General features: G+C 26.2%; 4 protein-coding genes across 4 annotated transcripts; 1 reads left to right on the top strand and 3 right to left on the bottom strand.

Moving 5' to 3' along the window:
• Nucleotides 1-56: 56 nt before the first annotated feature.
• On the top strand, nt 57-7,302 carry MKS88_002895 (uncharacterized protein; the record flags this gene model as incomplete). The annotated part of the gene is made up of 3 exons (XM_067215942.1): nt 57-4,204; nt 4,267-6,309; nt 7,092-7,302. 3 exons carry the CDS (start codon nt 57-59, stop codon nt 7,300-7,302), a joined length of 6,402 nt encoding a protein of 2,133 aa, XP_067073471.1.
• A 53-nt stretch (nt 7,303-7,355) lies between these two features.
• MKS88_002894 (26S proteasome regulatory subunit RPN7) lies at nt 7,356-9,492 on the bottom strand (the record flags this gene model as incomplete). The annotated part of the gene is made up of 4 exons (XM_067215941.1): nt 7,356-7,409; nt 7,592-8,023; nt 8,384-8,716; nt 9,130-9,492. 4 exons carry the CDS (start codon nt 9,490-9,492, stop codon nt 7,356-7,358), a joined length of 1,182 nt encoding a protein of 393 aa, XP_067073470.1.
• Nucleotides 9,493-11,626: 2,134 nt separating this feature from the next.
• On the bottom strand, nt 11,627-12,874 carry MKS88_002893 (parasitophorous vacuolar protein 1; the record flags this gene model as incomplete). The annotated part of the gene is made up of 1 exon (XM_067215940.1): nt 11,627-12,874. The coding sequence occupies one exon, from the start codon at nt 12,872-12,874 to the stop codon at nt 11,627-11,629; it is 1,248 nt and encodes a 415-aa protein (XP_067073469.1).
• A 2,935-nt stretch (nt 12,875-15,809) lies between these two features.
• On the bottom strand, nt 15,810-18,058 carry MKS88_002892 (spermidine synthase; the record flags this gene model as incomplete). The annotated part of the gene is made up of 4 exons (XM_067215939.1): nt 15,810-15,967; nt 16,303-16,423; nt 16,807-17,277; nt 17,843-18,058. 4 exons carry the CDS (start codon nt 18,056-18,058, stop codon nt 15,810-15,812), a joined length of 966 nt encoding a protein of 321 aa, XP_067073468.1.
• Between the last annotated feature and the right edge of the window lie 1,545 nt (nt 18,059-19,603).

The following is a 19,603-nucleotide window of genomic DNA, read 5'->3' as shown; positions in this document are numbered from 1 at the left end:
AAAATTAGCAAAATGAGGTAAAAAAAATTTTCTAATTAAGCTCAAATGTGTACAGTATGAAGAAGAAATATGTCGCCAAAAGATGTAAGAACTGTAATCGGAAAAAAACGAATACGGAATATTATCAAAGCATTAAAAATACATGCAAGAAAAAACAAATAATCAGAAGACAGAAGGAATTTGCACTCAATAAGTATGAAAATAACTCGTACAACTATGAAATAAAGAATTACAAAAGCAAACTAATAATCAATGTAAGTTGTAAAAGTTGTCAAGGGACAAATGACCCTTTTACTCAGGATAGGACAAACAGAGAAATGTATCAGTCGAACTATGATGAGTGTAAATGTATACTCTCTTTGAAAAGAGAAAAACACTGTCCTATAAACACAACAGATTGTGTATGTAAATGTTTTGTGAGCAAAACTATATCAGCTAGAGAAGGAAGACGTCGTTTCTTTGAAATTTCCACACATGGTCAAGTTAAACCAGAGTCTTTAAATAGATACATTACAGAAAGAGTAAAAAAAAGAGAAGAGAAAAGCGTAAAAGAAGAATCTGTTAAAAATATAGACACTCATATAAAAAAGAAGGTATCATGTAAAAACGGTAGTAGAGAATATAAAGAATGCAAAACATTTATAAATACTATGCACCAGGCATATATTAAAAATTGCAAAAATAGCTCTAATGAACGTCCTGCTATTTCCTCTTCTGCTTTTACAAACAGTAAACAAAATAATCATGATTTATTTCATCAGAAACATACTAAAGAAATGGTAAGCGGAAATGGAATAAGAGAAAATGCGGTTCCAATTATAGAGGGGGATATTAAATTGTTAGGGAAAGGGAACAAAGAAAGGGAGAAATACATGAATAGAAATAAGTGTGACGAAATGAATGAAGACCGAACAGCTGTCAATATAACCGAAACAACTACTGACAGGCTACAACCTGAAGAAATATATACAAAAAAAAATCGTACTATAGAACTTGTAAAATTATTTAACAGTAATAATAATATAACAGAAAAGAAGAGCTTATTAACATACATAAATAATTTGAAATTTACAGATGAGGAATATGAACGGGAAAGACTACAACACGAATTACAAAATTACAGGTTTGTTCATATACCAAAGAAGCAGGGAAAACAGAAGCAGATTAATAACAATACTGTAACACCCTCCTTAAATGACAAGTATAGAAAGAATTTAATTTTTAATGCAATTTATAAAAATTATCTGAAAAATAAAAATAAATGTGCTGCAACATTTGTAAAAAAAAATAGTTTTGGTTCGAAGGAAGCGGTTATGAAGCGTGTATTGAATTTACTGGAGCACTCAAGGGATAACGTCTACAAAGGGGCAGGCCAAAATTGGGATAGGAGAAATAATATCAGTACTAGTGCCATTACTGGAAGTGGTACTATTGGAAGTGGTACTATTGGCAGTAGTGCTATTGGCAGTGGTACTATTGGAAGTGGTACTATTGGAAGTGGTACTATTGGCAGTAGTGCTATTACCTGTGGATATCATGACAACTGCGGAGGGTGCAGGACGGCGGGGGGAATGCTCAAGCACTCAGTAAAAAACAACGTGGCGTGGACGAACCCCACATGGCATTTTCAACAACTCAGCAGAATAAACATAAAAAGGAAAGTAAAGTATTTGAAAAAAAATCGAATTGTGAAATTACTTGCAAAGAATAATAACATTTTAGTAAATGGTTTAAGAATATATCCAAATGAAGAGAGATATAAAAATGTAATATCAAATATAAGAAATGTACTAGTCAGAAGAAGAGATATTTTAAGTTTACCAAAATTTCCTATTAGTTTATATGAGTTAGAGAATTATAAATTTAAATTAAATACAAGTATTGAAATACCAGCATTAAAAGTAGAGAGTGAAGACATCAATTTTTTCAAATACAAAAATACATGGTATGAATTGTTCTTTTATAATAATCATAATAATAAAAATACTTTATATAACTATTTAATAATGCGACTAAATTTTGAGCTTATGGTAAAACAAATAAAAGATATTGTAATTGTTGATATAAATACCATACATTTTAATTACCCTTATATATACAATGCTTATTTAATACCACCTATAAATATCCATAAGACAGAAAACGCCCTAAGGATACAAAAAATAACCAGTGATAATTCGATTATAAACAATGGGGCATGGACTTTTTTCAGGAAAGAGAAAAAAAAAATTAGCACTCATAGATATGATAGTGGTGGATATGATAGTGGTGGATGTGATAGTTGTAGTTATGATAAAGGTAGTATTAGAGATAATAGTGGTGGGCATAATGTAGCTAATAATGATGAAAGTATCGACTGTCATGCTTATGTCTATGGAGATAAGAGAATAAGAAAACATTTTAGCTACTTCTTAAACATGAGGAGAAATAAATATTACATAGAAAACTGCTCCGTTAAATCTTCTACTAAAAACTACTTTGCACACTTAACAAATTACGATGCCCCTAAAACGAGATTTAAAAGACACACAGTAATAAAACACACAGAAGACTGTTTGGGCGAAGATAAAAAAGTCAAAAATGACAACAGAAATAAGGAGAAAAACCGTGAAACGGATTATCTTCCTTCATTTTTGGAATACCATAAAAGTGTTAAGCAGGGAAATGCTAAGGTCGATGTGAGACGTGTTAGCTCCATCTTCTGCATATGCCCCCATTTGAGAAACGATAACGGACCAGGTAGACTACACAAAATGAATACAATCCAGAATAGTTCTTATCCTACTATGGAACATACAACCCTCAGTAAATATAGCGAATTAATGTACAAACAAAGAGCGAAAAATACTTTTCCTGATGGTACTACACAATCTGACCTTTCAAATATGTTCATGACATTTGAGAATAGTAAAATTGAGCCTGTCTTCCCCTATATTAGCAGAAACCTTTTTTTCCTTTTTGAATATTATAACAATTACCTGAACAATGTCATATCACTTTTTACAGCAAATAGTAAAAAGGGGGAATTTCTTTTTTTAAATAAAAACAAAAAACAATTAGCAGATTCTGTTGCTCATAATAAAAACATAAAAATGTATTATAAAACCTTACAGAAACAATATATAATAAACGAAAGAGCAAAAAAAAACATGATGAATGGAATATATTGTACCAGGGACATACAAAGATGCTTAAGTGGGGGTAGACCAATAAATAGAATTTACCCAGATATTAAGGAAAATCTAAAATTTGGAAAAAGAATAACAAACATAACAGACATAAACAATTTTAAAATAAGAAATTCTATTAATTCTAAATTATATGATTCCATTTTTCATCATATAAGAAAAAAAAATAAGGAAAAAATAAAAAAAGAGCTATATAGTCAAGATGTGGAAATACCTATATTTTTTTGGATAATTTTTGGCGGTAAGGATATGAAATCGATGGACTCCTTAAATACTGTGTACAAGATTTTACGTTATGCAACTGAGATACCCCCATGTGAATATGAAAAGTTTATAAGGAGGTTGAAAAAGAAGAAAATTAAAAAAATATGGCACGAGAGATCGAATAATAGGAATTCCCATTATCCATATTCTCATGACCGTTCGCCTGATAAACCAACTGGTGAAGATACATGTTATAATGCAAAAATTAAAGGAATACATATTACAACAAATTTCCAAAAATATAAGGAAAAGGAAACTAAAAAGGTATTCATCTGTGACAATTTTTTTAGTAGTGATATACGGGAATTCGAAACTTATACAGGGGAAGGATCCTGCGGAGAGCCGAAAAAAAATATCATCAGTAAATATGTCCGTAAAGATGTGAATAATGATATCAGTACCAATGTGGGGAAACATGAGACCACAAAAGAGAGCACAAACGACACTAGAGATAAAAAAGGAATAAATAAATTTCCAGATTTACCGAAGAAAATCTTTCACGATCAAAATTTGTACGTTACTGCCTCCGAAATATACAACAGAATTGTCACTTACTATAAAGAGTATCACGAAAAGGTTGATACCTTTGGACCCAACAATTATGCAGATTTTTTGGCCTACTATAATGAAAAAAAAAAAAAAATAGAAAAAGAGAAAAAAAAGAAAAAGAGAAATGTGGCCATAAAAAGGGGGTCAAAGGGACAATCAGGAAGGATGAACAGTTGGGAGCAGAGTTGCGAGTGCAGCTGGGAGTAAATTCCGAGGTACAGTCAGTTCTACAGTCGGTGATACGCGCAGAGGAAATAACCCAAAGGGAGGGAAAGAATAGACGTAATGATATTGCGAGTGATAGGAGTGAGGAAGACAAAATAGTGCAGAATGAAAGGGAAAGGAAATATTCAAAATATTTGGAAAAAAACCATAAATATGATACCAAAAATAACTCATTAAAAGAATTCGAAAAAGGAGAAAAAAAAAAAAAAAAGAAAAAAAAATATGTGGAGAGGTGTATCCATAATTATACTTCACCTGTAAAGGAATATGAAAATAATTTAAAATATGTATATCACGATAAGAGCGTAAAGTCAGACAGAGAGGAGGACGAATCATATGATTTATTTCTCGAAGGAAGTGAAAATGAATCTAGCGATATAAGTACAGAGGATGAATTATTTAGTTTTATATCTTACCACATGCAAGGAAGAAACCCATCTTTTGAAAAAAAAGGAAAAAAGGTAAAAAAGGAAAAATTGAACTACACCGATATATATGGTCCGATTATATATAAAAATAAGAAGAAAAATGAAAAGAAAGAGGAGAAGCAAAAGGAGAAGCAAAAGGAGAAGCAAAACGAGAAGCAAAAGCAAAGGCAAAAAGTGAAATATGCATTCTTACTATTAGATTATCCAGCATATAACAATAGCACAGGTCACCCATCTCCGCTGACCTTTAAAACAAATGCATTAACAGCATTAAAAGAAGCGCTGAAGGAAATTAAAAAAACAGATCATGGTAATAGTAGCATATCAATTAATATGGTAGGGTATTCCTTAGGGTGTAGTGTAAGCTTACAGCTTCTACTAGATATTGCGAAATGCTTATACAATGATTTTTTTCAAGATTCAAATAAAATTCCTTTCCACAAAAAGGAAAAGGAGCCAATTAAAGAATTAAAAAATGAGGGACATTTGTATATTAAATTAAACAATAATAAGAACATAAACAATGAATATGTTTATGATGAAAAAAAAATACTAACCTTTCGAGATATGTTTTTTCACAAATTAGACGATTCTGTTGATGACTCATGTACACATGAAATAGTGGAAAAGGACAAATGTAAAATAAACTGTCACAAAAAAACGATATTTAGAAATTTCCGCCAAGCCCAAAATTATGCCATCGTTTTACCCTCTAAATTGGGCAACGCAGGAATTGAAGTGCAAAGCGAGAGCAATAGGAATATCAGAGGCAATAATAGGGATAGTGTCAATGAAGGAGGTATCGGAATACATAGCGGAGGTAAAGTCGGTATACATAGCGGAGGTAGTAACGGTAAACACAGTGGTGGGGGAAGCTACAAGTTCAATGATAATTTACCAAAAAAAAGTAGTAATAACGGTATGGACTTCGCGTATGAGACCCCGGTGCTTGACAGTAACTACAACAGGTTAAAATCCCGGATGAGTGAAAATTTCAAAAATGAAAAAACGAGCATTAATAAAGTAACACCGAAGAAAAATGCACCAATTAACAAAAAAAATGATAAAAAATTTGAAGAAATTTTGAAAAATGATATAAACATAACAGTCGATAAAGTTGTATTAGTAGCACCATTTACTAATACGCAAAAGTTGGTTAAGAGTGTACTAAATAACAGTATTTTTTTTCTATTTAGTTCATTCATTATGAATAAAAAGTGTTCATATGTTCACTGGGACAACATAATTGTATTAAAAGAACTTTTTAAAATTATTAATGATTTTAAAAAAAACAAATATCTGAGTAAAATTTTTCATAATTTACAAATTGATTTTATTCATGGTCAAAAAGATACATTAGTAAATTATGAAATGAGTTTAAAGTTATATAATTTAACAAATAAACTTATTTTCAAATATGCACTGTCAAATATAGAATGCTTCTTATATATATTTAAGGAGGATTGCCATTCTTCTATTTTTAATTCAGACACAGAAAACCGAATTTTGCAAATAATATTTAAACCGCTCAAATTACACCCCTTTAGTACAACTAGTATACACAAATTTCATAGTACTCTTTATAAAGATATATATTTATTAAAAACAGTCTACTTACAGTACATTCAAAAAATCTCATCGAAATTAATTAATACGTAAAATTACTTTGCATGCTATTGTCCTGAATTGAATATAATAGTACAAAAGCTGCCCATTTTTTATTACTACTCTCCATAAAAGGAAAAATGAGTTTCACATAAAAACTTGAGTACTCAAAATGGATAAGTACACACACAAAGGTTTCTCTTTTTTTTTTTTTTTGTAATTTTGTATTTGCGCATGTAATTACATATTTTATATTTTTTTTTTTTTTTTTTAATTTTACATATGCACTTACAGCTAGCTATTTTTTTTTTTTTTTTATTTTATTTTTTTTATTTTAATATCCTGTTTACACTTGTAGCTAGCTATTTGTTTATTTATTTTTTTTGTTTACAATTTCCCATTTGCATATATAGCTAGCCCTTTTTTTGTATTTTTTTTGGTTTTTTTTTTGTTTTGTTTTTTTGTTTCCCTCTTGATAAAAACATGGAAACGATATAAAAGCAACATACATGTATGTATGTATGTATGTATGTATGTACACATATATACGCAAGTTCATTCGTTTAATTAAAATTTAAACTAATTTGTATAGGCGTACATGTTTGTGCCTGTGTTTAACAGAAATGGGGAAAAAGGTAGGAGATACGTACACAGCAGTAAATATATTTATTAATACTGTGTATACATGTAAAGGAAACATGTAAAAATTATTTTACGCTATTGTAAAATAAAAAAAAAAGGAAAAAAATAAAAATGATAGCATTATCCGTGGCAAATAAAAATTAATCTGTAATAATAACAACAATAACAACAACAATTATAACAACAATAGCAACAATAACAACAACAATTATAACAACAGTAGCAACAATAACAACAACAATTATAACAATAATAACAACAATAACAACAATAACAACAATAACAACAACAATTATAACAACAGTAGCAACAATAACAGTAATAACAACACGTTAATAACGATGATGATACAATTCGCACGCAATGGTAACATGAACATTAATGCCAAATTGCAACGATAATAGGGATTGCTAAAAATAACTAATAAAAAAAAAAAAAAAAAAAGGAAGTTGTATCACATATCAATTACTCTTGACAACTTTTGTATTCTGTTTAGTAAAATGTCCCCCTGTAATGGAAAAATAAAAAAAAAAAAAAAAATCTCAAAATGTACATAAACATTATGTTCGCATAATGTTCACATAATGCTCACATAATGCTCACATAATGTAAGCAAAATGTAGCATGTGCACTGTACATGCAAGCGTATTTATGACAAGGATGAAACTCCGTCTCACACATATACGGTACCTTTTTGATGGTATTCAAATACATTGTATTTCTTTCATTAGGTTGGTTACTTTCTATTGAACCATTAACTTTGTCAATTTTACAATTCAGTTTTCCATTTGCAATAAAAGAAGAAATTTCAGCTTCAATGAACTCTTCACTAACACCAAAGGCAAAGGCCATATTTTTAAGAGTAACACTTTTAAAGGGCTCCAAGAATTGTCTATATGCTCTAACTCTAGTATTTCTAATAAAATATCTATAATGCCTTCCCATATATCTATCTCTTTTAACTCGCATTGCTATTTTTATTGTCTTTTCCATAAACGTACGATAATCACAATGATAAAAGGAGTAAATGTAACTATGTAAGTCATCATCACTACTAGTAACTTGCAGAATTACGGAGCTATTTAATATCTTCTTGTCCAGTACTGTTCTCTCTTCGGTCATCTAGTAGGAATGCAAGATTAGGTGGGAAATGAAAGAAAAAAAAAAAAAAAAAATAATAATAACAGTAATAACAATAATACAGATAATAATGATAATTGCAATAATAATGATAATTGCAATAATAATGATAATTGCAATAATAACGATTATAACAATAACATCAATGATAACAATAACATCAATGATAACAATAACTATAACAATTTTTTAAATATATAATAAATCATGGTAAAAAGCATATACACATTCCATTATTAAGAATAATAAAAACAAGCACACTATATTCAAATTGAATATATATATAGATATGTGAGGAAAACAAATTTTATCGTTTATCATAATATGGTGCATAATATTTACTATTCCAAGAATAACGACATAGAAAATAATTTCATCATATGAAATTATCTCAGTTGCAGTAAAGGTAGAAGCAGCATCTATTAAAATTTTGGAAGCTTCTGGGAAATTTCGTATCATAATATAATTTAATGCTTCATATATTTTTAGTTTATTCTTTCTTTCCCAATCTCCACCTTTTTCCATTTGCATTTTTGCTTGTTCTAAGTATTTCTTAGTATTTTTTAAATCATTAAAGAATATGCTTATTCTGATTATGGTAAGTAATATATCTAATTTAACTCCTATACCTATCCCCTTTTTGTATACTTCTTCGTATTCCTTATATGCATTTTCCTGCAAATGAGAAAAAAATGATACCACATAAAAATGTGTACATAAGAAGAGCTGTATATGGACGTTCACATAAATGCGATGGGAATATAAAAGAACAATAAAAAATATACTAACGAAATGATCAGGAAAGAATTATAGTCCAAAAAAATGTGATGTACAACAATTACAAAGATGAAACGCCGTTCATCAATGCACTATATGTAATAGAATATAAGCACTAGGTCGGTGCTACACCGCACACACATACATATACGTATAAACATGCATATACATATACGTATACACATGCATATACGTATACCCATAGCATACACACACATTCACATTGCAGTGTGAATTCATTCCTTGCGCACAGTACGGTAACTCAAAAAACACAAATAAGTGAAATGGATGCAAAATGTGCATCAACTAACCTTATCGCCAATTTTGCAAAAAAAATTTGCTTTCAGTAGAATATCATTTTTTGTATCAATTGAATCAAAATTTTCGGAGGCCTCTAAAAGTTTTTTCTCAATTTCATTAAATTCTTCATCGGCTTTGTATTTCAAAGTGTCGTAAAGAGTTTGGTCCATATGTAAATTTAGTTCATCGCATATATAACTATAATATGGATACATATTATTTTTTTTTATTTCATCTAAAAATTTTTGTAATGTTTCATTTCTCTCATTTATTGATATATGCGATAATTGTAAAATGTAAAATAAGTTAGCCAAGTAAAAATTAGGATAGCTGTTTTTGTTCAGCTCGCAAATGTTATCTTTGTTCTCATTCATTTTGCAAAAACTTCTGTTCAGCGCAAAGTAGAATTTTTTTTTTTTTATTCTTCACAGTGCTATTCTCAAAAAATTAAAAGTGGATAATTACATACATAAGAACATATGTACATATATACATACATAAGTACATACTTACATACATACATACATACATCATACATACATACGTAAATAGATCATACATACATCATACATACATACGTAAATAGATCATACATACATCATATATATACATCGCTTGAATATTTTGTATTTATAATTTACACTTATTTTTGTAAATTTTTTTATTTTTTTTATTTTTTTTATTTTTTTTTCTTATTTTTTTCCCTTTTTCGTGCTCTAAAAGATTATTTTTTGTGAAACACTAATTTTGCTAATTTGTAGTGCAAAACTTTTTGTTGCACTTCAAATGAAAAAAAAAAAAAAAAAAAAAAAAAAAAAAAAAAAAAAAAAAAAAAAAAAAAAAAAAAAAAAAAAAAAATTTATTAACACATATTTTGCTATGTTATATCCCTTATTCTTCGAACTTTTATGCTTAATTTCTTTCATACGCTGCTTTTTTCATTTATCCTGTTCAATCATTTTTGAGGACTCTTAAAAGAATGATACAGTAAGTACGTTAACTTCGACTTGGATAATTTACATAATTAAATAATACATTATAAATTTATGCAAGTATATATTTCCTCCAAAAAAAAATATAAAAAGAAAAGAAAAGAAAAGAAGAGAACTGTAGCACTAGATTTATTTCCTAGTTTATTATGAAAGTAAATGGAATATGCTTTTTTTTCCTTTTACCCCCCCATAACTACACTTGTGCTACGTAGGACATTATTTATACGTTCTATATAAATAAAAGCTGAAGTATAAACAGGTTACTAAATGAGTATGTGCCACATTGCCCCATGAAAAGGCGTATATCTTATATTTCTATATATATATATATAAATATACATACATAAATACACACACAACATGTAGGTGTTTATGCATATATTTGTGCATAAGGACGATAGTATGTGCACACACTTTCTCGAACCTGATGTCAAACGAAAGCATTTTCCATTATACAATATAGACGCGTCTCTCCACTCTACTTTTTAGAAGTGTTGTACCACCCCCACCTTTCATTTTAAATTTATTGCAATGAATGTATATATAAATACATACATAATACATATATATTTATATTTATATTCATATATATATATATATATATATACATACATATCAGCATTGGGGCCTTATTTGAGCGATTTATTACAGAATAAATTATTTCGTGCACTGTACACTGGATTGCAAATAAAAAAAAAAATATTTTTATATATATATATATATGGTACTACAATGGGTGGACCCATTATAATGCGGAGTTATAATAAAAAAAATAAAAAATAAAATTTAATAAAAATTAAAAAAAATTTAAGAATCATTCAGAAAAAAAGTTCAGGAACAGCGCGAAAAAATTTTAAAAAATTCGAAAAATTAGAAAAATCGAATACACGAAACTTTTACTGCTTAATTACTGTCGTTCATTGAAAAAGGTCCACATGAAAAGGTTCGTTAAGCATGTACTACTATACTTGCTATTTTTTAAAAAAAAAAAAAAAAAAAAATATTGATTAAAGATAGTAAAAAATACAATGGTAATTCTTTGCAAAAATTACTTATATAAAAATAAATATAAATCATACCATATATATATATATATATATATACAATACATATGTAACAAAACTCCGTTTTACACAGATATATGTCTTTTTTTAATGTTCAATGTGTATATTACACTGAACTAAATCATTAAAATTATCACTTTAATCATTTTTTGGGAATTTTATATCTTACAATTTGTGCCCATATATGAGGGGCATATGCTAGTACTGTACATGTGTATGTATATGTACATTACACATACATACATACATACATACATATATATATATATATATATATGTATGTGCGTATAATATCACAGTTTACGAAGAATAAAAAATTTCGGGAAAAAAAAAAAAAAAAAAGAAGAATCCCTCCCCTCTTTTTTTTTTTTTTTTTCAACCTACACCTCTCCTCTGCATGAAATCTTATTCTTCTTCATCTTATTCTGTATTATACTTACTGTTCTGTATACCTAATTGTTCTGGTCTTCATCATTAGAGTCGTCTAGTGGAATTCGGCTATCTGGTTTATTACGTCTACCGCCACTATTATTACCTCCCTGGGTTGTGGAATCTGGTAAATTATTAAGTAAGCTATCAAAATCTAGTTCTTCCGGAAATCCCATATTTTCAAGTGAACCCAACATGTTAAATTTATCAAGTATGGGAAATAATAATTGTTGTGCATCTTTCTGACTTTCAAAAAATTTAAACATATCGCTCATCATCCTATTCATATCATCTGCACTTAATGGTTGAATAGGTAAAAGTTTTCCATCAGCTCCTCTTAAATGATTTTTTCCTGTAGTATTACACGCAGTTGCTATGTGATTTCTACTTAGATTACCAGTAAAATAAACAATGAATGGTTTTTCTTTTGGTTGTTCTTCTGTGCAATATCCTTCAATTTCAAATGCTGTATTTTTTAAGAAAATTTCAAGTGCTTTTTCTTTTGTCATAGGTCCTAATGATGCATGATCTTCATCGTCACTACTAACATTGCTTTCGTCATTTTCATTTAATATCTCTTTACCATTTTGTACTACTTTATGTGAACTGTGGGATGAAAAAGAATAGCTACTAGTAATTTGTGGGTTTTTATTTTCATTTTTTCCATCTTCAGTTACTTCTGACAAGTCTCTATTTTCATCACTAGATACATCAGAATCAGATAAAGAAGATTCATAGTTTGATGGTAATTGGTTTTCATTATTCGAACCCTCATCACTAATATTATTATTATTTCCTGTTACTCCATCATTCCTGTATATGTGGAAAAATTTCATTCTTAAATCTGTAAAATATTTCAAACAAATACCTTGAAAATCCTTCTTAAGATTTTTCAAGTTAATATGTGGAGGTTTCAAATGATCCAATTCAAGCATTAAACGCAATTTATATTCATTTATAGCATCTTTTATTAGCGCTTCATTATCTTCAACAAATAAAGAGTTTACAGCCTTTGAAGAATTGTCAACAATGATATCAAATTTATTAAATGTGCATTTATATCCACTAGTGGAAACAGAAAAAGCAAAATTCTCTTCTTTCTTTGATAAAACTTCATTTATAATATTTAAATATTTATTGTGAGCATCATTTGCTGTTTTCAATTTTCCTGTAATAGATTCAATGGCTGGTGGTAAAGGTTCATCCATTCCTGTTGCAACTGCGTATGATGGGAGAAGCAAAAGTAATATCGATAGCGCTACTTTCATCATTTTTCAAAAAATCTGGGTTTTTGCCTTATACGTAAGAGTGCAGTATATATATATATATATATATATGTATATGTACGTATAAATAATGTATAAAATATATGAGGTATTTAAATAAGCATATACTTTTATAAATATATATTTATGTATATATATATATTTATATTTATATATTTATATATATATATATATTTATATATTTATACTTATATATATATATTTATATTATATATATTTATATATTTATATTTTTTATTTATATAAATATATTCAAAAAAAAGGCTTCAGCTGAAAGTTATAAAAATTAATTAGCGGTGATCTCTGAATTCTGAACGTTAAAATTAAAGTATGTAAACATATATTTGTATATAAATATATACAAATATAAATATGTATTATATATATATAATATATATATATATATTACTATATATGCTTATATAACTTTAAATATGTTATATGTTATAATAAAACATATTAACTATATATATTTAAAATTTTAATTTTTCTTTTTCATGTTAAATCAATAACGATATAAAAAAAAAAAAAAAAAAAAAAATTCCTTTTCAAGCTGTTTTTTTGTTTTCCTTATTCAGTTAAATAACTATACGAATAAGTATAAAAAAAAAAAAAAATTAATTTTTTTATTTGTGCATTCTATATATATAATAATTATATATACATAACATATAATAAATACATATTAAAATAAAATAATAAACTGTGCTATATACCTTTATTTTTTTTTCTTAAAATATATCTATTTATGTATATATTAAAATACATATTTATATTGCTAAAATTAAGATAATGCTCTAAAGGGATAGCAAGTAATTACGAAGCTGTTAATGAAGCAAATAGTAAAGTAATATAATTGGTAAAGCACTTAGTAAAGTAATATAATAAAGCAATTAACATAGCACTTTATTATAGCAATTAACATAGCACTTCATTATAGCAATTAACATATCACTTTATTATAGCAATTAACACAGAACTTTATTATAGCAATTAAGATAGCACTTAATATAGGAATTAATAAAGCAGTTATAGTAACTTTATAAAGTTCTTACATGCATACCATTACAAGATATATAAGATAAGATGTTTAATCGAATATTTATGTATTTATATATGTATAATTATTTATACATGTATAATTATTTATATATTTTATGTTTATAAAATATAGTATTATATAAATATATGTATATATAATTTTGTATACATTATTGTGTTCTTATATGATATGTAGGCATTACATAATATTGTACATATATATTTATATAAATATATATTGCAAACGATTTAGCACTATATTATGTACTACTACATAATTAAATTTAATTTTTTCATGTGGTTAAATATATCTATATTTTTAATTTTATGGCATTACGAAAATTGATTTTTTTCGTAGGAGATAGTATCCTATATTATGTAAGGATATAAAAAGTAATAAAATTGAAAAGCTGCATGCTTGTACATCAAGTCATAAAATGGATCAGTGCATTAAAAAAAAAAAAAAAAAAAAAAAATTATTCCACATAATAGAACTATATATATATATAATATATATATATGAATAATATATTATTTTGTCAAAATAATATATAAAAATAATTTTTATACCATTCTTTTGTAATTACATTTTTATGAAAAAAAAAAAAAAAAAAGAGGACAAAGGTTTTTATTAATGTACCTCAGGTAAAGTTTTACTGTAGTAATTCTCTTAATTTTTTCGCATCTTTTTGCAGTTTTTCGCGTTAGCATAATAATGATTGGCAAAAATGGGGTCCATTTATGCCTATATATATAATATGTTTCAAAATGTGCTTAATATATACATATCTACATATATATACATCTATCTTTGTTTTTGCTTTGATTGTTAATTAGACTTTACTGCTTGATGCTTATTTGAAGGGCAAACTTTAATTTTTTCCTATAATAGGATGTACATAAGATATATGAATGTTTATTTATATTTTGTACTGAAAAAAATGTTGAATTTTATTTATGGACGAATAATTATATTTTATTTTCATGTAGTTGGATAAAAAGTTTATACAAATTTAAATATATAATAAACTTTTATTATAGCATAAATTATTTTTATGATAAATAAAAAAAATAAATAGTCTTGCTATACATTTTTAAGCTTGTACAAAAGACGCGAAGGAGGAGGAATAATAAAGTAATACTATTTTTCTTATCTATGTTGTATTTATTTTTATATAATGGTAGAACTTCAAAATGAAATTTAAAAAAAAAGAAAAAGAAAATAATACAAATGAAGAATTATATATATATATATATATATATATATATATGGATATATATGTGTACACTTGCGGTATAAAAAAATTATGTGAGAATTTACCATTGAATTCAAATATATACAATATTTTTTGCGTCATATCTACAAAATTTGTTTTTTTAAACAGTTTTTCGTTTTTATGATTTCAAAATAAAATTAATTGTTATAAAACTTTATGTAAATATTTCAAAAAAAAGGATAAAAAAAGGAAAAAAAAAAAAAAAAAAATATATATATATATATATATATATATGTATGTATGTATGTATGTAATATTTTTTCCTTTTTTCACCGTACATATGTTTATGTGCGCACATATATATATAAAAGGGGTTATATATTTTCTCCCATTTCCTGTTTCGTCGCATGGACTGAGTAATAACAAAATTTACAAGTATAAAAAATGAAAAAAGGGGACAAAACAAAAATTTTTATTCTTCAAAAAGAGTTGTCCAGGTACCACATATGCATATATATATTCACATATAAATGTGTATATATATTTATATGTATTTAAATATATACACACATAAGCGTCTTCTACAAATGAACTTAATGGTGCGTTCGTATATAATGTATATTTGTATAATGTGTACGATGTACAATATTACAAATTAAACATTAGACATTTTCAATCTCCTTTAAAACAAATGATGGTAACCTAAATGATGCGCTATGATTTTTATAACTATAATATTTCAAATCTAAAAATTCCTTTGTTTCTAATTTTTTGATTGGTTTTGACATACCTGTGTCTGATTTGGAGCAGCACAGTAAGCCTGTAAAAAAATAAAATAAAATAAGGGGGGTATATATGAGTAAACACAGTTTATACTATACACGCGTATAGCGTATGGGTATGGGTATTATGTATATGAATATATACTATATATATGCATGTACGCATGCATATATACGTATATAAACACACGTATTTACGTCTTCCATCTGAATGAATCATGCGAATAAATATGAAGAATACCCAAATATTTATCTCACATTCATTGTGCATTCTCATCTATATTTCAAGAATTTCCTTTTTCATGAATTCATCATTTATAAATACATGGACCGTGTATATATGTATAAAATTATTTGCAATAAGCGAACGTACCTATACATCCACACGGATAGGTTGGAATACAAACATTTGCATATTCTACCTTTTTAAATAATTTTTTCGCGTATCCCATCATACTTTTTATTGTTCCTACGTGTATCCAAAAAGATTCGCACTAATTAAAAATAAAAAAAAAAGGAAATTAAAAAATATGGAAATTAAAAAATAAGGAAATTAAAAAATAAGGAAATTAAAAAATAAGGAAATTAAAGAATAAAGAAATTAAAGAATAAAGAAATTAAAGAATAAAGAAATTAAAGAATAAAGAAATTAAAGAATAAAGAAATTAAAGAATAGGGAAATTAGAAAATAAGGAAATTAAAAAATATGGAAATTAAAAAATATGGAAATTAAAAAAAAAAAAATTGCAAAGAGGTTATCAAATGTTAACAAACCAAAATCTGCACAGGTGTAAAAGAATAAAAAAAATAAATAAAAAAATCATTGTACATTTTATTATATGTAATCACATGTAAACACATAAATTCTCGTCGTTACCTGCGCAACACAATAACCAATGGGTTTCAGTGCATGGTATACTTTTTCATAAAAATCTTGGTTGAATAAAGATTCCGCAGGCCCGATGGGGTCTGAACTATCTACTATTATAATATCATATGTGTTCGTTACATTTTCTAAAAATTTACTAGCATCTTCAATAAACACATTTACTCTTTTATCTTCAAAACCACAACTAATATTTTTAAAAAACATTTTACATACATCTATAACCATTTCATCTATTTCACAAATGTCTATATTTTCAACAGTTTTATATTTACATAATTCTCTTATTACTCCTCCATCACCTCCTCCTACAACTAAAATATTCTTGGGCTCTTTTGCAATTGTCATTGGTATATGTGCCATCATTTCGTGATAAGCGAACTCGTCTTTTTCTGTTAATTGGATTACACCATCCAACACTAATACATTCCCAAAAGTGGTACTTTCAAAGACTAATATATTCTACAAATAAGCAGAAAAAAAATAAACAATGTGAAAAAAAAAAAAAAAAATATTAACTGTTCATATTTTTTTTATTAATTGAACAAGCTTTTTTATCTCCTTTCTTATGAAATATGGCTACATGTTGAACTTCTTCCCTTGCAATCAAACAGATGTAATTAACATTAAACGAATTGGAACATGCGCATGTGCATGTACATATATATATGCATATATGTATAAATATATGCTCATTTATATGCATACAAACGGGTAAGCAAAATACATTGTGCTAAAAATAGCACATATAAAATTGCTTCATAAAACTTAGATGGGTTCTATTCACATAAGACGTTTAATAAATATTCATAAAAATACATATACACATATTTTAAAAAAGCAAATAAAAATAATAAAAAAAAAAAAAAAAAAAAAGCTGCCAACAATTTGTTTTATGACCTAACAGTTGAAATATAAAGGAAAAATCAGCTGAATATTATACACATTTTTAAAAAACCCATAAAATAACATACATATATATATATATATACATGTGCATGTACATACATATACGTGTATACATTACTTGGTATTTCGATCTGGCTTGGTGAATAATTTTTTTTATTTCCAGACTAAATGCTTGTCCTGGCCACATCAATGAAAATTCGCTAAACCATTTTTTCGAAAATAGAAATTGAGAAAATTTTATTTTCTTTTTCATATGATATAATGCTAGAGAGCATAAACCTCCCACCAAAACAACAGTCAATTTGATCTTGTTGCATGATATTAGCTTATCCATTTTTTTGTACTTTTTTATATTTTTTTTTATTCTACTCTTTTTCGTTGTGTTACGATTTATATCTATTTGTTTCTCTTTATTTTACTATATATCGTTATACTGTGTTTTTTATTTTCTTCCTCTCCTAAATTTTATATATTTGTTTATCTCAATTTCTATATTTTACATGAATGCATATATATATATTTGTGTTGCCTGTTTCTTCGTAGTATTAATCCTATAAAATTTATGTTTTCTTTTCGCTTTTTCTCCAACTATATTTTTGATGTTATTATTATTTTTTTTTTCTTTTTATATACAAAAAAGTTTTCTACAAAATATGATTTTTGAAAAGGTTTTATGTTATTCTTTATAACAAACAAATTTAATTACCACTGACATGTATTGTTATGTATAAATATATTTTTTTTTTTCGTTTTACAGTAAATGCTATATTTTGGCATATTTGGAAATATTTTACTTCTCCCTTTTTCTAATGTATTTATTTCTGAAATTTCTCTATGTACATGTATATCTATATCTATATCTATCTATACATCTATATATATACATAGATATAGATATATATATATATATATGTATATATGTATATATGTATATATGTATATATGTATATATGTATATATGTATATATTTATATATGTATATATGTATATATGTATATATTTATATATGTATATATGCATATGTTACATTTTTTTTTATAAAATAAAAATGTATATATTTTATATTATTTTTTTTTTTTTTTGTTCACGTTATATTAACCCTATAACATTGATCTTAGTGTTGTGCCTTTATTGTGTTTTTGCAATACATATAAATACATACATATATACATACATATATACATACATATATTGTTTTTTACGAACAAACAGGTTAATAATATGCTAATTTTGATTTTTCCTATTTTTTTTTTTCCTTTTTTTTTTAACGTTCTTATGAAAATATTGGTTGCCTGAATTTTCCTTTTTTTTAGCTTTACGTTTTTACGTATCTTCTTATTATTTTATGTCCTAGAACTATACAATATTTAATTTTTTTTTTTTTTTTCATTTACTTATTTTTCATTACTTCTTTTTATTACTTTTCTATTCATTATTTTTGTTTTGTTTTTTTTGTTTTTTTTGTTTTTTTTGTTTGTTTTGTTTGTTTTGTTTGTTTTGTTTGTTTTGTTTGTTTTGTTTGCTTTGTTTGTTTTGTTTGCTTTGTTTGCTTTGTTTGCTTTGTTTGTTTTGCTTGTTTTGTTTGCTTTGTTTGTTTTGTTTGTTTTGTTTGTATTTTATTTTTTTTTCATGCCTTTTTGAAAGATTTCCCTATAGGGAGCACTGTTTATTAGCTTTGATTTTTCACTTTATATAAATGAAAAAAAATCATTATGACGTTGTAGTATTCCAAAAAAATATGAGAAAACTTTTGAGCTCTGTATTTGGATGCATATATATATATATATATGTGAATATATAACTGCGTCATATTCCGAAATGAACAAAAAAAAAAAATGATGAACACGATGTACAAGATTTACTAAAAAATAGCAAAACA

The sequence above is a fragment of the Plasmodium brasilianum genome, chromosome 9, assembly GCF_023973825.1.
Source record: "Plasmodium brasilianum strain Bolivian I chromosome 9, whole genome shotgun sequence".
Lineage (NCBI taxonomy): Eukaryota > Apicomplexa > Aconoidasida > Haemosporida > Plasmodiidae > Plasmodium > Plasmodium brasilianum.
Note: the sequence above shows the minus strand (reverse complement) of the source record. Positions and strands in the feature narration are given on the sequence as shown.